Source organism: Symphodus melops (assembly GCF_947650265.1).
Source record: "Symphodus melops genome assembly, chromosome: 15".
Taxonomy (NCBI): Eukaryota; Metazoa; Chordata; class Actinopteri; order Labriformes; family Labridae; genus Symphodus; species Symphodus melops.
The window spans coordinates 13,598,791-13,623,797 of record NC_136705.1 but is presented as its reverse complement, the minus strand read 5'-3'; the positions used below and the strand labels follow the sequence as shown (position 1 = coordinate 13,623,797).

At 39.1% G+C, this 25,007-nt stretch overlaps 2 protein-coding genes across 11 annotated transcripts in view; one reads left to right on the top strand and one right to left on the bottom strand.

Moving 5' to 3' along the window:
• The window catches only part of map4k3a (mitogen-activated protein kinase kinase kinase kinase 3a), a gene marked incomplete at its 3' end in the record, with an annotated part of 37,432 nt that extends 30,375 nt beyond the window's left edge, over nt 1-7,057 (top strand). For 8 of the 9 annotated variants that reach the window (XM_079362361.1, XM_079362359.1, XM_079362360.1 and 5 more), the window contains 6 exons: nt 187-358; nt 478-546; nt 648-740; nt 917-987; nt 1,301-1,356; nt 2,284-7,057. In XM_079362361.1, coding sequence (XP_079218487.1) covers nt 187-358; nt 478-546; nt 648-740; nt 917-987; nt 1,301-1,356; nt 2,284-2,371 — 549 coding nt within the window. Of the gene's footprint in view, nt 1-186; nt 359-477; nt 547-647; nt 741-916; nt 988-1,300; nt 1,361-2,283 lie in introns of those variants that run through there. The other variant, XM_079362364.1, reaches the window with a different exon arrangement.
• A 2,754-nt stretch (nt 7,058-9,811) lies between these two features.
• Nucleotides 9,812-23,442, bottom strand: arhgef33 (Rho guanine nucleotide exchange factor (GEF) 33). Of its 2 annotated transcripts, none has more exons than XM_079362368.1 (17): nt 23,112-23,442; nt 20,323-20,366; nt 18,107-18,271; nt 17,408-17,529; nt 17,051-17,196; nt 16,788-16,910; nt 15,684-15,810; nt 14,740-14,872; nt 13,446-13,553; nt 12,947-13,039; nt 12,559-12,707; nt 12,365-12,454; nt 12,031-12,209; nt 11,069-11,514; nt 10,760-10,981; nt 10,331-10,473; nt 9,812-9,951 (listed from the first exon to the last, which is right to left on the bottom strand). In XM_079362368.1, exons 1-17 carry the CDS (start codon nt 23,161-23,163, stop codon nt 9,828-9,830), a joined length of 2,466 nt encoding a protein of 821 aa, XP_079218494.1. In that variant the 5' UTR covers nt 23,164-23,442; the 3' UTR covers nt 9,812-9,827. The 2 variants fall into 2 exon arrangements, with proteins under 2 accessions (XP_079218494.1, XP_079218493.1); XM_079362367.1 differs by having other exon boundaries at nt 17,051-17,199; nt 23,112-23,441.
• Between the last annotated feature and the right edge of the window lie 1,565 nt (nt 23,443-25,007).

Sequence of the window (25,007 nt, the reverse complement as noted above, 5' to 3'; positions counted from 1 at the left end):
AATGTGTCAGTATAACTACCTACTTTAAACTCCAGTACTGGCTACTGCATGTATAGGCTGTATTTTAAGTTCTCTGCTATGCATATACTTTTTTTCTGTTAAAAAAAAAAAAAAAAAAACACTTCCTGTGTCTATTTCTCGAGCAGAGAGTACTTTTTTTTCATTCTCTTTTCCTCCCCTCAACAGAACATTGACTTCCCGTTGCCGTGTCCACTGGAGGTCTTTGAGATGTTGGTGGTGCCGGAGCAGACGTATCCTCTGATCTGTGTGGCGGTCAGTAAAGGCACAGAGCTCAACCAGGTGGTTAAGTTTGGCACCGTCAACCCCAACTCTACCTCCTCGTGGTTCACAGAAGCAGGTGACAACAGCGTGTGTGTGTATGTGTGTGTGTGTTCTGTTAAACAAGCAACACTTCACCTGTTCTGACGTCGTCGTGCACATGAATAAAACTCGCTGCTCTCCTCTTCCTCTCTGCAGACACGCCGCAGACGTGTGTGATCCACGTCACCCAGCTAGAGAGGGACACTATTCTAGTCTGCCTCGACAGTGAGTGATGTCTGTGTTTCTGCAATGTGCAGCTTCAGCTCCACCATGTCATATTGAGGTTTTAATCCTCTCGCTCTCTCTCTCTCTCTCTCTCTTCCCAGGGTGTATAAAGATAGTGAATCTCCAGGGCAGGTTAAAATCCAGCAGGAAGTTGTCAGCTGAGCTTACCTTCAACTTCCAGATCGAATCAACAGGTGAAAAAAAATGTCAAACTGCATGAATATATCAAATAATATGAAAACTGAGACAGGACAACTTGGGTACACATCTGAAATAAGTCATATCTCTCATCATTGAAGGCATTTCCTGGATGTGATTTCTGCATCAAATGCTCTTTTGGAATCTCTAGTTTCTACCTGTTTGTTTGCAGTTTGTCTTCAGGATAGTGTACTAGCCTTCTGGAGGCATGGCATGCAGGGACGGAGTTTCAAAACCAACGAGGTGAGTCTGACCTTTCTGTTTGTTTGTGCTCATTCAAGAAGAGGTCCACCTGCAGAGGGTGTCATGAGGTTTTGTGCCATCATGGCAGGAATTCGCTCAGTTGTAACTGCTACATTTTTTTAGATGTGGATGAAAACATCTCTGAGCTAACCTCACAGTGCCCCCTTTATCGGCTTTGTTTGTTGTTGAGGTCTTTTAAATCCCATGTCTTGTAAAAAAAAAAAAAAAACCAGATACAACTAGCACAACACACTAGCACACTTAGTAACTACATCACCACAACTCTTTTTCTACTTTCCTTTTTGTGCATCAGATCACCCAAGAGATCTCCGACAGCACACGCATCTTCAGACTACTGGGATCAGACAGGTGAGAAAGCGCACGTCCACTCAACTCCTCACTTCTTTTTTTTTTTTTTTTTTTTTTTTTTCCCAAATACACATGCACATAGGTCTCTGTTAACATCCTCTCTGATGTCTTATCACTGAAGACGTGCTGACGGTATAGATCCGGGGGCGGAGGAAAGAGGCCTCACTCTGCCCAGGTACACTCACTGCTCTTTGAAAAACGCTGCCTCTGTCTGTCGGGACGCTCTAGATCTGCTTGAAGCCAGATGTCCTAAGAGTGTCTGAGAAAGGGGGAGACAGAGTGTCATAGGACTCTTGGCAAAGTTTAGGGGGGATTAAACCTGTTGAGTCATGACTGCATAGACACCAAACTGATCCTTGCCTGCATTCGATCTCTCCATATAAGTCAAATGCAGTCAAATCTGTTTCATGAAACACTGTATTAAAACATGTGTTTTGTTTTGTTTTTTACCTCCTTTTGGTGTTTATTGGGTCATTACTGAACCGATCTGTCCCTCAGAATTATAATGGTTGAATGTCTGAGTCTATGGGTCCCTCTTTAAAACAGTATTAACAGCTTTCTCACCTTCCTCAGAGCAAACAAGAGAACTTGGTGAAGTGATTTATGTCCAAGCAAGTTTTCCTCCTCTGCTGCCTTATTTCAAATAACAGGGCTTTCACAGGATCCCACTGTATCCTGAGGGTTGCTGGCTGTTCTTTGTTGTTGTTGTTGTTGTTTTTATATATTTAAAAGTCTGTGTCTTTACATTTCTTATTCCTCCATGTGGTATTTAATGTCATCAGAACAAACTAACAACATGCTGAAGCCAGCGCTGGGGTTTAAAAGACAGTTGTTGTTGGGTTTTTTCTTTTCTTTTTGTTACCATCGCTTTCCAAACCAAACCTGACGTTGTGTCATTTTTGTGTTTTCGACTCCTTTGTGTTGCAGGGTGGTGGTGCTGGAGAGCCGGCCTACGGACAACCCTACAGCCCACAGCAACCTTTACATCCTGGCAGGTCATGAAAACAGCTACTGAGACTCACAAACACAAAAACACACTCTCTAAGCAGCCTACCACTTAAGCAAACAGGGGGGGGGGGGGGGGGGGGGGGCGTTGAGCAACTCGGAAATACAGTCAGCCCAATCTTACCGCTTACCCAAACCCCGCCCCCCCCCCAAAAAAAAACTCCTGCCGGCCATGTAACTGGGAGACGAGGGAGCTGTTGGTGTGGCGCCGATGTGGATTCCCAGTTGCAGACATTAAAATAAACCACAGTGTTACATGTGTACTAGCTAAGCGAGTTGTAGTTGAGCAGCGGGTTGTCGACACTTATCTGACTCAGTGAGGTTTAAAACTGCTGGCGCCTACCCAGAATCCTTCCTGATACCCTTCCCTGCACAATGCACCCTGGGAAAAAAAACTGCTTCCAGCACAGAAGTCTGACTTCAACACTACTTCTTCTACTACTACTACTTGTACACATACTCCAACTACTACTGCTACTGCTAATTGTGCTAAAGCTTTACAGAAGAGCCACCCTGCACAGGAAAATCTGTCCTTCATCATTTATTTGTGTCTCCCTCTTCTTCTTCCTCTTCTTCTTCTTCTACTACTTCTCTCCTCTCACATTTTTTATTTTTAAACTACACTTTTATTTATTGTGGCATGATGTAACTTTAGCGAACAGGATGGCTCACCTGTTTTATTTTATTTTAATTTTTTTTTTAAAGGATAAAGAAAAGAAAAAAAAAAAGACTAAAAAGCTTCGCCACCTCTGCTAGCAATGAATTCCAATATCCGTCACCACACCACACAAGTGCTTAATTGACCTCTATTTAATTGTTGTAAATATAAATGTAGTATTTTTCTTTTGACAGAGCCAAACACTAAAAGACTGGTCATGTAGATATGCGTGTGTGTAGTCGCTCTGTACAACTGTGGAGACATGACAGAGTTACGGGGCCGTAAATTCACCTCTGTGAACGTGTGACAAGGGTCAGGAAGCAAGCCCCCCCCCCTGCAGTCTCCTCAGGTGGACAGCTTAGGTAGCGTGATACCACTCTAATAACAATCTGGAGCTCAGGATTGACCTGAGCAGACACAGCGAGCAGCAGCGATTGATCGTTTTCTTGGAAGCATGTCTCACCCTCAAACCCCCTGCACATCTGCACGTCCTCAGGGCTGCAGACTTTAGAAGTCGTGTTAAGGTTTTTTGTTTGTTTGTTGTTTTCCTCACTTTTTTTGGCATTGTCTTTTTTTAAATTTTAAATTCTGTTTTAATCAGAACAGTGGTTTTTTCCCCACCTTTTAATACTTTTCTTTATCGAACAACAACAAACTTTTGCACAGAGAAAATGGTATTTGACAAACAAATGTGACGTCATTATAATATATGACCATGTGTGTGTCTGCACAGTGTGTATGTATGTGTGTGTGTGTGTGTGTGTGTGTGTGTGTAGACATAGAATTATGCACATACTAAGTGCATCATGTACAGATCCAGGTCTTAAACAAGTAACAGTTTAATTTCTGCCTGATGTCCAACAAGTAAAAATCCCGATTTAAACAGAAAGATTTTATTTTATATTTATCCCAAACATGATTTTAGTTTTCAGCCACGATTTCTTCCATTAAATTTAACCTCTTAATGAATTCCACGTCTGGATCCTGCATCATATTTAAGTTTCATGACCTGTTCTGTTAAAGTAGCTACATCAAATTGTTAAAATGGCTTAATCTAAGGTAGATGGCAGAAAAACTCCTCGTATTTTGTCATCCAAAAATGATGAAGTCGGTGCTAATTAACCATTCAGTCTAGCAAACAATTACAAACAGAGCCGATAATACAGGTCACACTGTAAAGAGTGCATTAAGAACTAAATACTGAACTCCCATTCTTACTTAACTTTAGTGCTTATATCTTCGTGATTAGTGATTCCCAAGAATAAGAAGCTGAAACAACATGCTGGGTTCTTCTGTGTGCACAGTGATACTATGCTGTTACAAAAAAAAAAAAAAAAACATCTGTTTTGTTGCTCTGAACATCTGCAGACTCGTTCATATGCCACAGTTGTTTAATGCCAATAGAACAGCTTGTTGATGAGCCTGTGTTAGCTTCAAACTGAATAGAAAACTGTGCACGTACTTCTGCTGTTTCAGAAACGGCACGTCATTAAAACATAGAGCTACACTAGTAGAACACAAGCTAGCCAAGACGTGTTGGGAATGAAATATCTGTGCGAGTCCAAAATATTTGAATTCATTTTCGACAGATTTTTAACGTCAACCTTATTTGCTGTGACTTGTTTAAAGGCCGACATCTGTATGAAAGATGACTTCACGCATGTAGATAATATGCACTCTGTGGTGTGTAGGAGAGTCTACATGTGGCAGTACACTACCAGTCTTTACAAGCTGTAACACGAGGGGGAGGGGAGGGGGGCTTTAAAGGACGAATATACTAGTGTAGAGACACCATTACTTACAGGGCTGAAGCTTTTGGGTTCATTCTTCCTAAGATGTCAAACCCTCTTTTTTTTTTTTTTTTTTAATTATCCAGCTTAGAACAGAGCGAGGAGATTGATAGAAACACACAAGACTGCTGGAGAGGTTTCACGTGACGCATTCATTTCATCACATCAACAACTGCAGCTAAAGATCATGAAACGAACTGATAGGAAAAGTGATTTGGAATTGATTCAAAGTTTAAAGTCAAACCATGGAGGAGATGGCAAATGTTGTAGGAATAGTTCACATTTTTGTGGGACTATTAGAGGTGCAGAATGTCACATCGTTATATTCCTGCTGACTTCCCATCAAACCGTCATTCGTCTGATTTATTTTCCTCACACTCAACAAGGAAGCATGCCCTCTCTCTAAACATTGACAGGGGGAAAAAAAAGCAATGCCCCCACACACACACATTTCCATCATGTTTTCATGGGTTTTATTTCTGATTAGTCCTCCTCCTGCTCCAGATTCAGCTCCTGATACTTTAGTGTGAGTAGCTGAATAAGCATACTGTGTAGAAGTGTAAAGAGGTCGAATCCACAGTGAGGATGTCCATTATTTATCTTCCTCTGTGTACACGTTTATATTGAAAATGCCCATTGAATGTCACTTTGCATCTGGAAAACAAACAACATACAGTACATACGAAACATGCGAGAGTTAAAGATGATAAACTTAGTTGCCCTGTAGTAAGCTAGGAGTGAAAAGTTCTTTTATTATTGTTCCTTTTGTAGGACTTGTGTTACGCCATATATCAGCCATAGCAGAGCTAGATGTCAAATAGGTTAAAGTCTTCTGGTAGCACCTAGGTAAAGTCGACTTCCAGGTCATGAAATGTGTCATGCACGGAGGTAAACTACTTACAACTGCCATGCAGAGAATATCAAACTCAAACACAAGTAACCATAGACCTTAAAACACTTTTAAAAGCATCGAAATGTAAAATTGTAGAAAAGCAAAAAGCAAACAATGTATTTTTTAGCATTATTTTCAACTGCCTTAAATTGAATTTACTACCACAGACGTGTGATTTAGCCAAACCCTGCTCATTGATCTGCTACTCAGCCAACATGGTGTCATAGATTCAGGACTGCGACCAAAAACATTTTTCCAAGAATTTGTTCTCCCAGTGTCTGAACAATAGTTTTGCAAGTATACTACAAATTGACATCATCGGCCATTACGTCTATTAATCATGTGTCAAATAAAATCTTAATTTATTGAATTTGATCATGTATTGCCGTTCTACTAGTTGTAATATCATGCCTTACCAAACATGTTATCAGATCATACTTCGTGGTGAAAAATATTTCCTCCTTTCTTAACCTTTCAGCATCTTGACATGACATTTAATTACCGGCAGGTCTTTAAGATGCCAAATGATGTTGTTGAAAAGTGACAGCCAAGTTTAGGTAGTTTACCTGATAGTAAGTCTGAAAAAAAAAAAAAAAAACTGTTTCATTTAAAAGACAGCCGTAAACAGTGCACAATGTTAAGGTTAGCTCCTGTGTTACTTCAAATTGTAGGGGTTTGGTTACTGAATTAACAATCGGCTTGTAATCTGTCTTGATTTTTTTCCCCTTTTTGTTTTGGTGTAATTTTCTGTTTTGCAGCAACAACAACAAAAAAGTGTTCTGCAGGATAGCATGCCCCTCTGTGATAATGCTTCCATAAAATACTCCATTTAAATCTGTGCCATCATGGCCTTTCTTTGTGGGTTTTACAGAAATATTAAAGAGTCTGTTTATTTTTTTAACTGCTTCAAATCAAACCACGAGTGAAACATAGTGTAAATCCTAGGCATTGTTTTGCAATGCAGGCACCATATGCGTTTAAAGTCACAAAAAAACTAAATTGGCAATGAAAAAGTTTTCAGAGATTTCTTGTTCTCGTCTCCATGTGGTGAACCAGTTGAATCTTGTGCTCCATCCAGATTAAAGTGACATTGACGAGTTATATGCAGACGCTGTTCTCGCCCGGCCTTCTTCCGGGTTCATAACAATTACACGAAAAAGTCTCCTCTGTTCTGTCGCTATTGCATCACTTTTTTTTGTCTTTTGTTTTCATAATGCAATGCACACGTTATGAACTGTATATATTGTAAAATAAAAATGGGTTTGTTTTACATACTGTATAATTGCCTATATTTTGGTTCAGAAGTGTAACAGATTTATGAGATGACAGGTTAACACATTAAAAAGAAGGATATCAGCCATGTGTTTTCTTGAGTTGGTTATTTCTAAGAGGCCTTTTAATGGCGGACATCTTGGCACATCACAGCATGTTATATTGATTAAATAATGGTGGTTGCATGATAAGCTTCTCTGACTTCCTGCTTTGTTTTAGATTTCCGTCCCCCATACTGTGTACTTTCCCTCCAATCAGAATCACGATTCGTCAAGTACATTTACAAGTACAATAAACTTGAAATTAGCAAAGGAGTGAAGCGACAATAGTTAGAAGCTGTAAAACAGTGGTGCTCATGCTGACGGGACTAAAATACAATTAAAAAAAAAAAAAAAAAGGTCTAATGAAAAATGTTTAATCTCCAAATTCATTTATCTGTCATATATTCAGTTTGAGTCATCCAGTTTCACCAGAAGCAAGTCCAATCTGCATATATGTGTTTAATGAACAGAAACATCATAACTTTTCATAGTAAAGCGGTAAGTTGAATATCTGAGAAATTGTGTTCTATTATTCCATAGACCAGTAGCTCTCAAACTATTTCTAAATATGGGCTACCGGAGAGTCCTTTACCTTCTGGTCCATTATTGTCTTAGTTGTAAGACCTTCAGAAACATGTTTCTGCTTATGATACAAATGAAGAAGAGATAAGTATTTTAGATTTCACAAGCTGTCCTTTGTGAGTATTCCTGATAAAGAAATACAAGTGCTAACATGCTGATGTGGTGAACAATAGGCCTACTTCGCATAGCTTGCGTGGCTAAAATGCTATTGTGTAACAACCCGACAGATTTATTTGTGTGCTCATCGCTGCTTTTTTTATTGTATTCAGTGGAAAGCTCATCTTATGGAAAAGTCTCAAATGTGCTGATGTCCATGACGTAGAATCAATAACATCATTATCAGTGAAAGATGGAGACTGAGATAAAATCTCCGTTTACATGGCTTAAGTGTATCTTGTGTTTTAGGCCTTGTTCACATTGCACCTCCAAATCAGATTTTTAGCACATCCAGAGTGTATGTGGTTTGATTTTTTTGCCAGTCTGAACACAAAAAGCCTCATGAGATCACATTTTTCCAAATCTGATTCAAACCACTTGAGGAGGTGGTTTCAAATCTGATTCCTACAGATCTGACTCAATCTTAACGCCTTTGTCGCTTCAGTGGGTCTTCACTCTCAACGCGACAACATACAAAAATAACAATGACGTAGATTCAGCATACCAAAAGTCAACTTTGGTCAGTGAAAGAAAACAGCAAGAATCAAACGTAGTAAAACAAGCCCGCGGACAAACTGCTTCATAAAATTGTTTGTATCAAAAATAATCGCACTTCTCTGACATCACTTTTGTTGTTGTTTTTGCTGGGTGTAACCTCTTACCATAGAAATCAATGTGGATCAGACCATGTCAACGTGGACAGGTAGATCAGATCTGGTAGATCAGATTTGTAATGTGAACAGTCAGTCAGGTAGATCGGATTCTTATTAGATTTGGGCAGCAGTCTGAACAAAAGCCTCTGAAAGGACCCAGTATTTGTGCAGGTGATATTTGATTCATCCAGAGACGAGGACACTGAACATATTTTATTTAAGTATGGACCTTTATTGAACATTCTTTATGTCTCCACATCAACACATTCACCTCTAGACAAAATAATTATGTTCAGTCTCTTTCCTTAAAGCAAAATGCTGAAGATACAAACATACACAAACACCAGTTTAATATCTGTTCTCCTGAGTAAATAATACACAACATAATCATTTTTGGTTAAGAAATGGTGTAGATGGATAGAGCGTTGAACTGGAGTTAGTGATCATTTTCCAAAGCTAGCAGTTGTTGAAGACGAGAGAGAATAACCCATCAAGGGATGTGAAAAAAAATGTTCACACATTTTAAAGTTTTGGTAACGCTTTCAGTGAAGGTCACAATATTCACCATTGACGAGTTGATTATTAGCAAGCTAATTGGTGGCATAATGGATGCTAATCGGTTAAGCGCTTATTATTAGTAGGCTACCTTATTTTACATGACCACAGTTTATAGCTACTAGGCCATAACCAGTGCTCTCAATACACTCCTAATTACTGCGTATTGACAGAAAGTTAGAAAGTTGTTGAACATGAATTATGATCTTAATGCTTTTGCTTACTTTTACCGAAAACAGCCGTACAAAGAAAGCACATTAAGATAATAATTCACGTTCAACAACTTTCTAATTTACTATCTTTAAGCAGTAATGAGGAGAGTGTTGAGAGCAAACTCTTAGCAAGCGCTCAAAAACAACTGATAAGCAGACATTATGCTACTTGTTAGCATGCTTATAAGCAACTAGTTATTGAATATGTTGTCCTTAATTTAAAGTGTAGACGGTGATGAATATGTAGGTCGAGTTTTTTCAAGAACTTAAAAGGTAAGAAATTGAAGTTAGCCATTTGAAGTTAGAAGGTTGACAGTGTCAGACTATGAACTCAATTTCTGAGCCTAAAAAAAAAAGTAAAACCAGCTATAAGTAAATGTACAAATAAAAACTGATACTTTAATCTCATATTAAGTGTTTTCCCTCACTATGAACGTTGTCTTTCTTTCCAAAAAAAAAAAAAAAAAAAAAGGAACTTGATATTTGGAGATAATCAGAGGAAAAGCAGCCTAGCGTGATGAATAACACCTGTACAGCAGTTATATATAATTGTGAATGTTTAACTATCAACCTTTTGTTTTGTTGTACTGATACTGAATTTATGATGCTTTCTCTCACATCTGCGATAGTGTTTGTGTGCGCACTTTAACGAGACTCATACAGCTGTGCCACGGTTTATCTCCAGATGTGCTTGTTTGGGATTCTTCCCCGGAGTCTCGTGTTCACAATTGTTTTGGTTTTCTGCGGCTTTCTCACCTCCCTTCTTGTCGTCACCGCTCCTGTGAGAAAGAAAAGCAGGGGTCAATCATTTCGTAGTCCTTTGGAAGTTTTGTTTAACAGATGTGTCTCAACAGTAAAGCTCAGTTAGGCTGTAAGTTTTTTTATTCTGATAGAATGAAATGATTTGATAGCTAACCTGCCTGTCCACCAAGCTAACTGCCTTCATGAATGATCAAATTCTTCCACAAGTTAGTTTGCTGAACAATATGATTTTCTCAGAGTTCCATTGCGCTGAGCTTTATTTTCTGGATACTTTGCTGCAGCAGTTGCTGCCTTAAAGGGATTGGTGTTCTTTGTGGCTGCATTGACATGATTTGATGACAGCCATAGTATCACTCTACTCATGTGAGTATTTCCTTGTTCGAACATCATTCTTACTTCTTCTTGAATAGTTTCTTAAAAGAGCTCCGGAAGCCTCCTTTGTCTTGCTTCCGACCCCTCTCGCTGAAGGGGGTTTGGTTACTCCCCTCCGCCACGCCTCTCCACTTTGTATCCTCCCCCCATGACTGGAATCCAGAGTCCTGGTGGAGTTGAACACAATATTTGATTTACTTCAATTACAATTAATGAATTACATTTAGTAACATTCATCTTGTTTGCATCTCAATAAGTCCAAGTCAAATACACAACAAGGAATGCATTAAGGGCATTGTTTGATTTGATGTTGCTGTAAATTAAAAGGGGGAAGTAGTCCTTTAAATAATTTACTAAATCCTAATCACTCCAGTTAAGTGTGTCAGAAATGGTAAAAAAATTTCAAAAAAATTTGAATTGGACATTTTTCTTTTCATCTTTGTTGCCACCTACAATGCTGAGCATCGCTTGAAGATCATCGTGCTGTTTCTCTGAATCCGCTCTGTTCCCGAGGGGGCTCTGGACCTTACGAGATGGCGTGGGACACCCTCTGCTGCCCTTGCTACCCTGGCGCTCCAGCTTGGCATGGCTTCCCAGTCCCATCCTGTGGAGGTGGTCTGACAGTTGACCCCCATCCAGGCTCACTGTGGTGTCCATCTGCAGGCCATTTAGTGACTGTACAGGAAAGAAGGTGAACATGTTGATTCTTACACATGTAGGAACTTTTTGCAGCTCTTTGTACACAAGCACAAACAAGCCCACCTTGCTCTTACGCTGACTAGCCTGAAGGGGACGATGCTGATTGTGCCGCATCATTATGGCTTCATCTGGAGACACACACCCTCTGTTGGACATTTTATTGTAACCGTTCCCCTGGCTTCCACCGTTCCCGAAGACGTCACGGGTTGCCGACACATTCACGGCCATTGCATGATGCGACGCTGAGGGGCCTTTGGGGCACTTCACGAAGGCAATATCAATGGAGGAATCTGACGAGGCAGAGGAGCAGTGGTCGAACATTGAGCCTCTCTCCTCCTCATAGAGGCTCTCCATCCCTGGTGGGTCTGGAGGAAGAAGAAACTCTCCAAGGGCATCTGCCAGAGCCGAGCCTGGCTGAACCTGACAGAAGTCTGATTGTCTGGAGGTCAGATGATGATGGCACGTCACGGACCGCTCAGATCCCTCGCTCTCTGGGATACTGCCAAGACCTGAAGCCAGAGGTTGGTTGAATGACGGATCAATTGTTCCAAAAATATTAACAAAGGTGTCTTTAACACCTGTTTCTGCTAGAGTTAAATCATGAAAAAACCTACACATGTAAAAGGGCTCTGAAACAAAATAGGACATTTAACCGAAGACACTGATCATGCTTTTTAAACAAAGTATTTAATATGAAACGTGTTCTTCTTCCTCTTCCAAACAGCTAAACTTGGATGTAGGGCAAAAAGCCTGACATCTTACAATCATACAACTAGGACTCACACTCTCACTTTGGAAGTTCTTGCACATCATTTGTGTATTTGAATGCTTGTAGTATCTTTGCAAAGAATTAAAAAGAGAGGGCTTTAAATTTCCTGCACATTTTTGTCTCAGGACATCACAAATTCTGGTTGAGATACTGTTTGGCAATCAAAATAAGCACACATGAAAAAAAAAAACCTGACAACCAGAAACAACAAAAGGGTCATTTGTTGGCTGAATAAGGCACTCATGTGAGCGCAGACCTGTTTGTTTGTGGTTTTTTGAGTCCATGTTGGGGCTAAAGAACTGGAGCTGAGGGGGCCACTCTGAGTCATAACCATGAGATTCAGAGTCCTGGTCCCGATCCCAAGCTTGGAAACGATGAGACTGGATCTGCTCGAGGAGACGCTGCTTGCTCTGCTTCACCTGGTTTGCATGTTCTCTGTTAGGGACAGATCATTTCTATAAGTAATCATTCGTTATCCTGATTCTTCAGGAGGTTTTAAAGGACAAATTAGCCTAACTATAACTTCCTAGGATTGACATTGGAGACAGTAACACTAGCTAGTTAACAAATCAAAAAAAAAAAAAACTCACAGCATTGCACTGCTGCAAGGGTACGGCGAGCCAATGTTGTTAGCTTTGATCCCACTATCAACCGTCTTTAACAGCTGCTTCATGTTCGACCTGCAGGGGACCAAGAACACTGCTTTACCTTATTGTGTCAGGCGCAAACTCTCACAGTACGACATGCTGAACCTCCTGCAAAGTTTTTTTTTTTTTTTTTTTACCTCTTCATCTCCTTGCGGTTATGCAGGAGGAGCTCCTGGCTGTGCTGGAGGAGGTGATGGTACTGAGCCGTGAAGGACCTGAACTGCTGGATGCACACCAGCAGCAGGTAATAGTCTGGGTGCTCCGCCTCCGTCTGCCTCAGCAGTCCCTGCACAAACAGATTTGTTATTCATGTTCACACATTTTTTTAGCAGATGTTTTGTTCAGAGACACATCTGCACTATCAGGAATAAGACTTTTTTTGGGTTTTCAGCTATTTCAGTTCTTTCAGTCCTGTGCATGAATTGTAAGCTACGAGGGAATTTGAGTTTGACTTGACCACATGTGGTATTTAAAAGTAAAGTTGTTGTTTTTTTCTACACAGGTTTGTGTGTGTGTGTATCTAACCTGCAGCAGCAGAAGGTACTCAGGGATCCTCTGAACCGGCTGAAGCAGCAGAGTGTAGAGAGACGGTTTGGATTCATCGCCTGTTATGTCACTCTGACATATGCATCATGGTCCAATCAGAGCATGTCAGCCAATCAGATAAACCAATCAGAGTGGAGGGACAAAACATGTTAAACACAGACAGACCTTTAAATGAACTCTTTGCATTTTTAGTTAGTGTGGCTGCTAAATGTTCAAGTCATTACAGTTTTTTTGAATAACAGGGTCTATCTGTTAAGATTCATTTCATAAATTAGATTTAGTTTTAAGCAGAAGAAGCATTAGGTATTTAATTTAAGTTATAAAGCACTTTATTACAGAGAAGGTTAATTTACTTAAGAAGTGTTACTGAGTAAACTAATTATCCCCTCCTGTCCAGTTTAGTACATTTAAGTGCTAATTCATATCCTGCCTTTTTTTTTAATTAAAAATGATCTACAATTACTTTTTTTTTTATTACCTCCTGAAACGCAGAACATTTCATGGAGCTGGAGGAGAGTGTGGAGACGACTGACAGGCAGTCTGGAAGCTCTTTCAGGTAGGAAACATAAAAGGCCAAGAAATCATTCTGAAAGGAGACAAAGAGAGATACTGTCAGGATACACTTTGACTTGTTTAAGTGATTCATCCATTCACGTTCTTCGTTCTGTTTGGGTGACTATTTTAATCATAAAAAAGTACAAAAACAGCATGATGAAATATCTTAAGACTAAGTGATGAAGCTATTATGATGACAATCTTTTAATGTTTCTATTAAGTTTCACTTTGTACCAGTTATTTTTCTTCCCTCCCCATGTTCTCTGAGGAAACATAATACATAGCGAACCTGCACTTTAATGTGTCTAATTCAAAAGGTGTGCTTACCAATTACTCTGTTTCCTCCTGTTCACTCAAAGCAAATGATTCACACATTGGCTTTAATAGAAGAGGATCCTGAGCTTTAAAGTTTGTAAAGTCTGTGCGAGCCAGGCTGACAAAACAAAACATGTTTGTTTGTTTGTTTGTTTTTTTTTTAATCTTTTCTTTACTTTTAATTAATCCCTTATTTTGTCTGACTCTAAATTCCCCCAACATTTTAGAGTATAAAGTGCAGAAATTAGAATCCCTTTTGTTTCTTGTCTACATCTGTATTCCAGCTCTCAACATGGCTCTGCTGGAATTTGACATTTGATTTAATGGCAGCCAAAGTGACTCAGATTCATTATAAATGCCCGGTCACAAGACCAAACCTTTTGACCTTTCCAGGCAGTAAGCAGCCTGGAACAGGACTAGGCATTGTGAATGACAAGTTATGGAAGTTAATAGGCAGGAGTTCCAGATCCTTTGTGTAATAGCTTCAAAACAGCCGGTATCTCCTACATGTTAGGATAGTTCTAAGATCAACAAGGCGGCTCAAAGCCTTTCTATTGAAAGGTGAAATTGCATATGTAGCAGTCATTGCCCAATGGTGTTGAAGATTTGCTGGGTTTTTTTTTACAATCCACATTACGTTTATTTGCTGCTGAAGTGTTGAACATTATTTGGCAATTATTGCACCATTTTGAGATATAACACCTGAAATGTGTAGTTCTCCATGCACAGTTTGGTGTGGATGCGTCGGTTTTTATGCTCATTTGATTAGGAAGTGGGACTAGAGCTAACAGACATCTTTTAGAGTTTACCCTGCCTTAAATAAACTTCATTCTGATCGCAACAACAGTCGACACAAACATATAAAAGCCCAGTAGCTCAAACTAAAAAACTTGCTTGGTTACCTCTTTGCTGGTGAGCCTCATAAACACATCCCCCATGATGCCTTGCCACTGGCACTGGAGCACACGCTCCTGGAGAGTATGGAGGAGCTCCAGGTGCTGCTGGATCAGAAACCTCAGAGAGCTGGGAAACGGACTGAAACCACCAATAAAAAAGAAATTCAAAACAAAGATATATGTTGATACAGCCAGTGAAGGTGAGAAATCATTAATAATAATAAAAATCTCAATTATTCATATTACCCAACAAAATCTGACCTTGCTGAAGACAGGAGATAATAGCAGTAAATTATTATTAATATTGTAGTTTTACTGCCTCATATGAATGACTCAAATAAATGTGTTTGTGCTGTCATGTTCTAAAAGTCAAGCTAGTTTGCCATCGTATGTGACAGGCATTTGACAACCAGCAGGTTAATTATATCAAAACAAATGCAATCATTCACAAATACCAATTGACCCAGGTCTACAGTTTGCACCTTTTCACTGGTGAATTCAGTGATTGGGAACACGTGCGCTGCAGCTAAGCAGTGATCATATTATTAAGCTTTGTAGAGAGTATCCTCTCTGTCTCGCTTGTCTTTATTAACTGCCTCTATTTCATTAAGCGGTTTCCTGTTCTCGCTCTCAATGCAAGCCCTTAAATTAGATCAGTAGCCACTCCTGGGAGAGTTCTGAATGATGACCTGTGAGTGATGTGGATTTGAATGGGGGTAAAGTTGTCAAAGACAGAAATCATTGTATAGTCTGTTCTATTCTAGTTTTTGGCTCATAGCAGATCAGATCAATCGTTTCCACAGCAGATAAGACTATAAGTCTCCCTCCTCCTTATTATAATACCTCCTTATCCAATATACGTTGTTATTTTTAATAAAATTGTTTGCTTTGAATGTCAATGTAAGATTGTGTGATATTGTGTTTTTGAAATCTATTGTCCTCAGGCTTACCGTTTGTCTTTGGAGGTGAGAGCTTCTGTTCCATTAAAGGAGATGTTGGCCTTCAGTAACAGAGACAGGTGGGACACATAAACTCTCTCTGACTCCAGCAGCTCCAGAGCCACTCTCTGCCTCTTATCTGCACAAACAGAAACAGGATTTTAGTGCAACTATTTTCAGTAACACAAGAGTTGTATGTGGTGCTCTTTTATAGACGTCGTCTGTAAACAAAGCCCTCCTCTGCTGCTGGTCGGTCTTTACTGCCGGCGATGATGCTTGCTAAAAACCGATATGAGCTGACACTACAAAAGAGTCTGTCAACAGGTCAGTCAACCAGTAAAAGAAGTTTTATCACCAGGTCACCAGTTAAAAAGAAAAAAAAATCCTGTAGATTAGATAAATCACTTTTTTCCACCATGGATCACGTAATTGTAACGTAATGGTTCAAAGAAGAAACTGGATAGGATCATCCTGATCCAGATAGGAGACATTTAGCGCTTACCAAATCTAAATTTCAAGTGCTTTAATGGAGACCACCCAATACTTTGTCCACAAGGCGTAACCAAATTCACTCAAATCACAATTCCCCACAGCTGCTTTGAATGAGATAGGCCTTTTAATGCTGGGTAATGATTGTTTGATAATGATGACGACTGTAAGATTTTAAGATCAATCTTATCAAATACTTTTAATTTTCCCATTGGATTAGTTCTGAACAACTCGGTCCTTATATTGAACTTATCAAGGTTAATTAAGCTTCGGGGGGGTTTTGTGATCTTGGAAAATATTGTGTAAAAAAAAGAAGAGAGCCACACCCATAGTACATTTTGGGGAAAAAAAGGGAAAATAGCATGACAAAGCTAGTTTAGCCCTGACCAAAGGTTATACACCTTTCAGCAGGTCTACAGCTCTTTAAATCAGACTGTAGTGTATTTAATCCATACAAATGAAACAATAGGTCATGGTTTTCATACTTGTCTTACGTTTGGCAAATTAACAAAAAAAGGCATATTTCTCTCAATATATAACTTAACGTGTTAGGTTAGGCATTGGGGTTAGTAACTGTTAATATAAACATTTAGGGTTTTTCACTAATTTAACACATGTATTTCTTACTGTTTTCAGTCAGGTTGTTGGGTGTGTCTGTGTCGTCTCTGCTGCTCTTTCTTTCTCCCCATGCTGGAGATTTAGACAGGAAACCTCTCTGCTGCTGCTGAGCCTCCTGCTCAGAGGTAGAGGCTGCAACACACACACACACACACACACACACACACACACACACACACACACACACACACACACAAACACACACACATTTCCCTTAGTTATCTTGACCTTTATTTTAAGCCGTTAAATGTGAATGATTTCCATAGACTGACTCTGTGCGGATGCGGTGCTCCTCTGTGGTGATCCACTTTGTGGCAGACTTGAGAAGAAATGTTGAATAACACTGAGGTCTGACTGGCCGGGCACACAGATGTGTTCATCCCCTTGTGCTAAAAGGATATCTGCTTTGGAGCTCTTTCTACTTTTGAATCAATGAATAAAAGAAGAAGTCACATGACAGTTATGTATTTGCATTATTTCCAAGAAGCATTAGGGCCGATAGATCACAAGATGAAGTATTGCAGTAAGTTAATTGTTTAAAGGCATTTAAGATCTATCAAGGTAGATTAAATTGAAAGAATATTGCTCCTTATACATAATTCACATGTTGTTGTTTTTTTCAGCTCTACCTGTGTGGAATAGAGACGAAATCTTTCTTGTTTTCTGACTGAAGCAGTTCTATCCTCTTCTGCAGCTCTCTTTGTCTGCTCGAAACGTCTTTAATGTGGAACAACGCCACATTCAGCTCCTCCTGCAAACAGATCACCCACATCAGTGTCGCTGCTGTTGACTGATAAGACTGAAGGAGAGTGTGTGCTGTGTTTTTACCATGTGACACCACAGGTATGATATGAAGAGAAATCTGCTCGATGGATCTTTTAGGGAAAGGGCTTTTTTTTTTTTTTTTTTAGCTTTTTTAAGTTTTGTGATGTCCTATGGTGAAAACATTAAACAGGAATAGTTTTTAAAACAAGCAAAATCAGCATTAAAAAAATCACCATCTATGGTACAGTATATCACCCAAGTCTCCCAACATGACCTACATGTCTGTCAGTATTTCCACTTCTGTTGAATAGCAGTGTATGACGTAGTTGCCTTCTTTTCCAGTGAATAGGATTAGTTTACAGTTTCAAGAGTGTTCCAGTCAGATGCTCTAAATTATCTCCCTCTTTTGCCAAGTATAGACTCTGTGTGTGTGTGTGTGTGTGTGTGTGTGTGTGTGTGTGTGTGTGTGTGTGTGTGTGTGTGTGTGTGTGTGTGTGTGTGTGTGTGTGTGTGTGTGTGTGTGTGTGTGTGTGTGTGTGTGTACTGTGTAGAGTCTCCAGAACCTTGAATGTGTTCAGGGAATTCTTGAGGCCCATTATCTTATCATCCACATCAGTCTCGTGGGCTTGGATCTTCTCCTCCAGGTCCTGGTCCCTCTGACGCAGCTCGCACAACTCGGTAAGGGCAACCTGGAGCCCATCACGCAGCTCATCCACCAGGCCCTGCAGCTGCATCACAAGAAACAAAGACAAAGTTGAGTGTGTAACAGGAAAAAACACTCCCAAGAATGAAACATTTTAGAAGCTGAAATGTTGCACTCAACAGTACTTTTGGTCGTTAGTTGGTATATTCAGTTTTCAGTTCAAGTTTTATTTAATGGAACGTTTTCCTTTAGAGTGCTTGAATTGTCTTCTTTTCTTCTTCTTTTTTTTTTTTTAAACAATTAAATTTTTTCAAAGACTTACCCATTTACCAAACAGGATCATCTGCAGGATCTTTATCTTAATACTATCAGCTATTTTACTTATCTCTGCATGCTCTCTGAACTTTTAAGCTCATTGTCCTGCAGCCATCTCCTTATCTTATTCATGTTTAGTATTGTACTGGAAGGGCTTTCCTGTGTATGAGCATGTTTTGTTCGCTTCCTTTACTTTCTTTTTTCTTTTTTTGTAACATTTTGTGGTTCTGGTGGGACTTTTTTTTCCAGACTTCTTCCATAAAACAACATGTGTTTCTGTTTTTATTCCTCTCTTCTCATAATCTCCTTTTTTAAATCAAGTATCATTTTTTGACCCTTTATGATAATAACCTGTGTGTGGTTGAATCTTTATCTGCCTCCCTGTTTCTCTCTTCAGTGATAGAATTTGTCCAGCAGGGATAACTGAATCAGCTCATGGGAACATAACATAAGTTGGAGCTTCACTCACCTCTCACTCTCCCCAAATCTTTCTATCTCTCTCTCTCTCTCTCTCTCTCTCTCTCTCTCTCTCTCTCTCTCTCTCTCTCTCTCTCTCTCTCTCTCTCTCTCTCTCTCGGTCATGTGAAAGGCATCAGGCAGCACTCTGAATAGAGCATCTGTCCGCTGTGCCTTCTGCTCTTCTTCTCTTCTGATGCTATCGATAGTTAAAATGCCCGTCTGTACACCTGGGGCCTCAACGACCAAACGCATTCCTCACAGATTTTTTCATGTTACTATTTCTGTTACAACTTTAGCTGATGTTGAGGGTTTTGAAAATAAAAATACTATAATACTAATAATAATAGAGGATAAAGTAGCCTCAGTGGGACACACTCAGAAATGTATTCAAAAATATTGTTTGTTTTTTTGGCAGCTTTTAGTAATTTAAAACTGATCAGTTATAGATCTTCTTAAACAATGCTTTTGCCTGACCAAGTGCAATACTCTTAGCATTAAGTGTTTGACAGGGCACAGTTACTTTACTCTTCTTAAGTTCCTCTGTGAGCATATAGTCTTAAAATGTCATGAGACTATGCAGGAATTGAAGTCATGAATCATACTCTATCACTGCATGCACCATGATGAGAAGAACTTGGACACTGAATTTATTCAGCCTATGTGTGTCTTTGTTTTCTATGACATGGCACTTTAAAAGAAGCTTGGAACTGTTTGTTGAAATTGTTTGATTAAAGTCAGCGGAAAGCCACCAGATAATTTCCATCCTGGAAAATTAATTAAAAACATAATTTTCTGCTCATTTCAATGAACATAATTAGTCTGCTTCTCATATTTAAACAGCTTCTTTATTAAAATACTCAAGACAGAAATCTCTGTCCATTTGTCACATTAAAAACATCACAGCAAACAAACAGCCTGAAGCACAATTAGTCAGAATATCAAAGAAGTGGGTGTTAAACTCCATAACAGTGTTTCTTTTTCTCTCTCCAAGAATGTGAAAGAGCAGTGAAGAGCCCACAGTCCCTCAAGTGACAAACTGAACGTTGAACTTCCTCTGACTTCCGACCATAATGTTTGCTGTAGATCCTTAGAAGATTGTATGACATGTGGTCAGAGTTTTACCGTGAAAATGTAACAATTACGTGTGAAAGAATTAGCCAATAAGTGGTTTAAAAGAGCTCAGTGAGCTCAGGAAAATCAAGCAACACAAGTTTAGCAGCTGTCAAAGGGATTTGTTAATATTGAGTGCATGTACAGTAGGTAGATGGAAAATCAGTACAAAGTACATTTTGTAATTCACCATTAATGAGTCGTAAACTTAAGAATGCATAAATTGTGCAGAAAAGAAGAGTTTTGGTTTACCTGTGCGATCTCCAGGCTTGCCTCCTCTACGTTTTCTTCTTTATCTGAAAGCAAACAAACCAAAGCTGACTTTTGCATCCAAATAGGCAAAAGTTCCCTTAGAAAGATTTTCAGATCAATAAGAAGAGAAATGGATGCTCTACACCTTAGAAATAGACCTGAGATGATTTTTTTTTTTCAAATAAAAATGTTGTAGTTCAACTTCCAAACTGCAAACTTTGACAATGAACAATAGACCTGTTTTCACAAGAATTCAATAATCCACGACTTTGCTTGTTAATCTATTGCTCAAATAAATAATTGAATGAAAATTTGATAATTTGGAACAATTCAGCTTCTACGTTTCATATAAGACTTCTTTAACAGAAGGCGTAGGTGGGAAATCAACCATAACATAATATAATAGATTGTTATATCTAAGCATTGCTCATGCTTCCAAGAAAATTAAACTGACACTGCCGGGAGCCCTTGAGCAAGGCACCGATCCCTAAACTGCTCTGGTATGCTCCCTGTGTAGCAGCCCCACTCTCTCCACACGTCCTGTAATGCTGGTCCTGTTTGTACATGTGTGTGATTCAGGCATTTGAAGCATGTCCCTAAAATCACAGAGTGTGAAACCTAAATTCCCCCTCTGGGATTAATAAAGTATATTCAAACAAAAATGTGCTCTAACCTTTAATTCAATTGGCCCGCCCATGACGATAACATCACAAACTACACAGTTATTTTAAGAAAGGGAAGGGAGGGGGGTTGTGTAGAAAATAGGCAAGTACATAAACGTTGTTTTTTTTTCTGTTAATAATAAGAAAAAGTGAGAATTTCAATGTAAAACAAAAGCTGGTTCCCATAAGGTTTCGCTCCCCCCTCCCTCTCTTATGGGCGTCCTTGTTAGCACAGTGAAGAGCTTCAGCAGTCATATGAAAGTGCTACAAAGTTCAGTTTTTCCCAGAAGGGAGATTCATCCGACTGCATTAAAGAACAAAGTATTCTTTTTATGTCCCCTTCATGCTCATGATGTCAATCCTCTGGTCAGTTCTGGTAACAAAATATAATTACTTTAGTAAAGGGGGCCGCTCCGTAAAGAGCCTCCTGATAGAAACACATGTATTTTTACTAATTTGTAGCTGACTTAAAGTGTGTATACAAAGTGGTTTGGATGCTGTAAAGTACTGTATGAGAAGCATTTAGATTAGGGATGGATTTTACTTTTTAACTCAGACAAATGACTAGTTGTTTTAAAGCACAGTGCTTCTGTTTGTTGATGAAAGTTCACTGGATGAGGCTGCTGTCATCATTGCCAAGGGTCATCTGAAATACGTACTAAGCATGTATCATGCATAATTACCAAGGCCTCGAGGGGTAATGTGCCACATCTGTAAAGCACAGCGCTTCCTAAATGTGAAAGAGCGAGAGAGGGTAAACAGCGTGAAATAAAGCGTCTTTCAGCATGTAGGCCTTACAGTAAGAGGAACTGTTACAGTTGTGACAGGCTGGGAGCATTAGCTTCAAGCTCTCAGTGTAAGCTGCACTGCCCCAGACTGAGCCTGTGCTAAAAGACAAAAAGGGTTGAAGTTATAACAGTAATGAGAGCAAAAGATTCTATGACTGAATTGCTGTCAGACAATCACAGAGCATACTGTGAATTTATTTAAATACATTGATGCACCGATGTCGCAATTTATAGTTTTGCTGTGTATATTGCTAAGACACAAATCTTTTGCATGATGACATTTATAATATAACCATAGAGGTATTAGCTGATATTTATTATGAAGCCTGGTTGTTTTTATTGGTGAATTCACATTAACAGAGATACTTAAGTTCCACCCACAACAAAAGGGGAAAAGATGCGATGCCTTCTTGTTACTTCTGTCTGTTAGCAAACCACAGAAAATGTCCAAAAGCTGATGTATGATTGGATGCATGTTTTTTTTAATAAGCATTAGGAATTTAAAAAAGCACAACAATGAACAGTGAAGGTGTTTTGTTCTCTTGTTCAAAAAATGGCTAAATATAAAACTTTGGCACTCTAATATGTTATGTTCTGGTTCCCGGAAATTTGTCAGCATTTTAGCCTTTAATTGTATATGTTAGTCCTGTAAGTGTTGTGAAAAACATTGTCCTTATGCTCTATTACTGCCTCTGACTGTATAAGAGTTGAACTCGTGGTTGCCAAAGCAATGCAAAAGTCAACCATCGAGAATATAACAATTCAACTCCTCATCCAATTAATGTTCAATCCTGGCTCTAAAAAAAGCATCATCCTCCGACAAGGCTAAATGTATAATGTGGGAGTACAGTTAAATGTCCCTATAGTATATATCCCTCTGGTAAAGCAATAAGACATTGAAAGCATCATGTTCAGGTGAGGTTCAGATTCAGATTTATTTGTCCTTTGCAGGAAATTTGCTTTCACCCTCGTACGAAAGACACATAAACAGACAGACCTCAAGATACATATACAGAAGGTGTATTGTCACAGACTTGATTTAAAAAAAGAAATTAGTGCTGGATCATTACATCTAAAGCAAAAAGGGTGAATTCTGTTAGAACGATACGTTCAGACTTTCCTCTGAATAAAACTCTGCTGCACTTCAAATAATCAATAATCCACAACCAATTCAACAATATAACAGCACGTGTGTGTTCTCAAAGCTGACTTCTTGGACTCATTTGTATAAGAATCCATGATTTTGCAACTACGAGTTGCAGCAAATTTACAAATCTTAAAATTTTCTCTCCACAGAAATCTGTTCAAGTTACTCGAGTATTTTTGACATTTATTTTACCTTCTGACACATCCTCTGTCCTTTCTTCTGTTTCTGTCTGTTCATTTTCCATCTTTAGGTATCCAGTCCAATTTTGTCTAATCCGGATTTAAAGATGTCCAGCTTGAAGGGCTTATCCAGCTCCAGATGACTTCAGTCTGCTCCTCTGCCTTGTTCTTTCCCCTCTGAACAACCCAATCCTCTGCAGTGATTTGTTTTTTTCTCCTCCAAAGCATGTGAGTCCTATGATTCCCCTTTTGCACAAAAAGGCCCTTGTCTTCACAGAGTAGAGGGACAGAGGGGAAAGATCAGGAGAAGAGAGAGAGAGAGAGAGACATCTGCACATCGTACAGTCACATAATGGAGCTAAACCATTAGATGTAAGAGGAATGACTGGGAGGATCATTGATACAAAGTCAGGTTCTGCAGGTCCTTTTATTGAAACGTTTGGGGTCCTTACAAACATCCTTTGGCCAGCATTTCATAAAAACATGGTTACACCCAAAAAAAACATCAGCAGTTTACAGCAGCAGGTTGGTTACTTGTTGGCCTTGAATCTGGCTCCTAAAATTGAAGGACCTGGCACTATAAACAATTTATCCCCAACCAACATGCTAAAGCTAAAAGGGCTCCAAGAAAGTTTGACGAAACAGTTTATGATAATGCATTTCCGGTTCATTTCTAAAGCAAAAACATCCTCAAGAGCTTCACTTATATGTGTAAAGCCAATGTGTAAATATGAAAGTCTGTTGTCCGACACAGACTGAAAACTTGTCTGTCTGGGTGCAACTCTCTCTGCAGTAAACATGATGCCTGAAGACGAACAGCGGAGCTTCTTCTCCTTTCAACAACAAACCTGTGTTCGAAGGTTACATCATTCCCACACATCATCTGATTTCGTGGCTACATGTGAGTGTGTGTGGTGGGAGGGTGTCCATTTCTCTCTGAACAACAAACATTACTTGTTTATAATGTTTTAAATCAAAGCATTAAGACCGTTGTGTCCTTGGTTCTTGAGCTGAGTCTAATATGAATAGAAACCAGGAACATTCAGGATGATATCATAGAACAATCAGAACTCTACCCTTATTTGTTTATTTGTTTTCTATAACAAATATTATTACATTTCACTTTATCATAACTACAAATACAGCTCAGTTTGGCATTGAGTTGCCTCTATAAGAAAGGACCCTAGAATGAAACATCAATCTTGAATACATTTTAATTTTGTATTCCACCTGGTGGGACACATTATTAAACCCACGTGTCATTAGTTAAACTGCCCAAAGTAAATATCACACTGGAGACCTTCAGAGCATTGCTAACCCTAACCCAAACTTCTATCTTCTATGTTGTGTGTGATTTAGAGAAATTATTTTAAAAAAAAAAAGGAAGTAAAAGGTTGAAGATGGGCATCAAGGTTGCATCTTTACATATATTCTTCATGATTAGTCCCATGCAGGTCAACTCATTGACATCACAGCTGTTGAGCCTAACTGTATTGTTTATTTCACAATTACCTACAAGTTGACCCATACACGTTTCTCCACCCTTTTAGTCACCAGGTAGCTTATCAGCATATAACATTTTTTATTCATTTATTTATTATTATTTTTCTGTTATATAATTATTTATTATTTTTACCTTTTAACCTGAAATCAAACTCGGGGGGGAGTACGTACTTCCGCTCGTCAAGTTACGCGGACATGCTGCATTCATGTACACCTCAAATGGCTCTGTTTTTCGAGTTACAAAGTAAATACGAACGTGGTCTGTTCACGTGCTAGGATATCGAAATAACAATGTCATGTAATGTACATGGACACTTAATGCTTACAACCTCGTTTCCTTTATATGTACATTTGATGAAAGACAATTAATAAAATCGCAATTCGGGAATGTAGCCTTTTGGTTCTC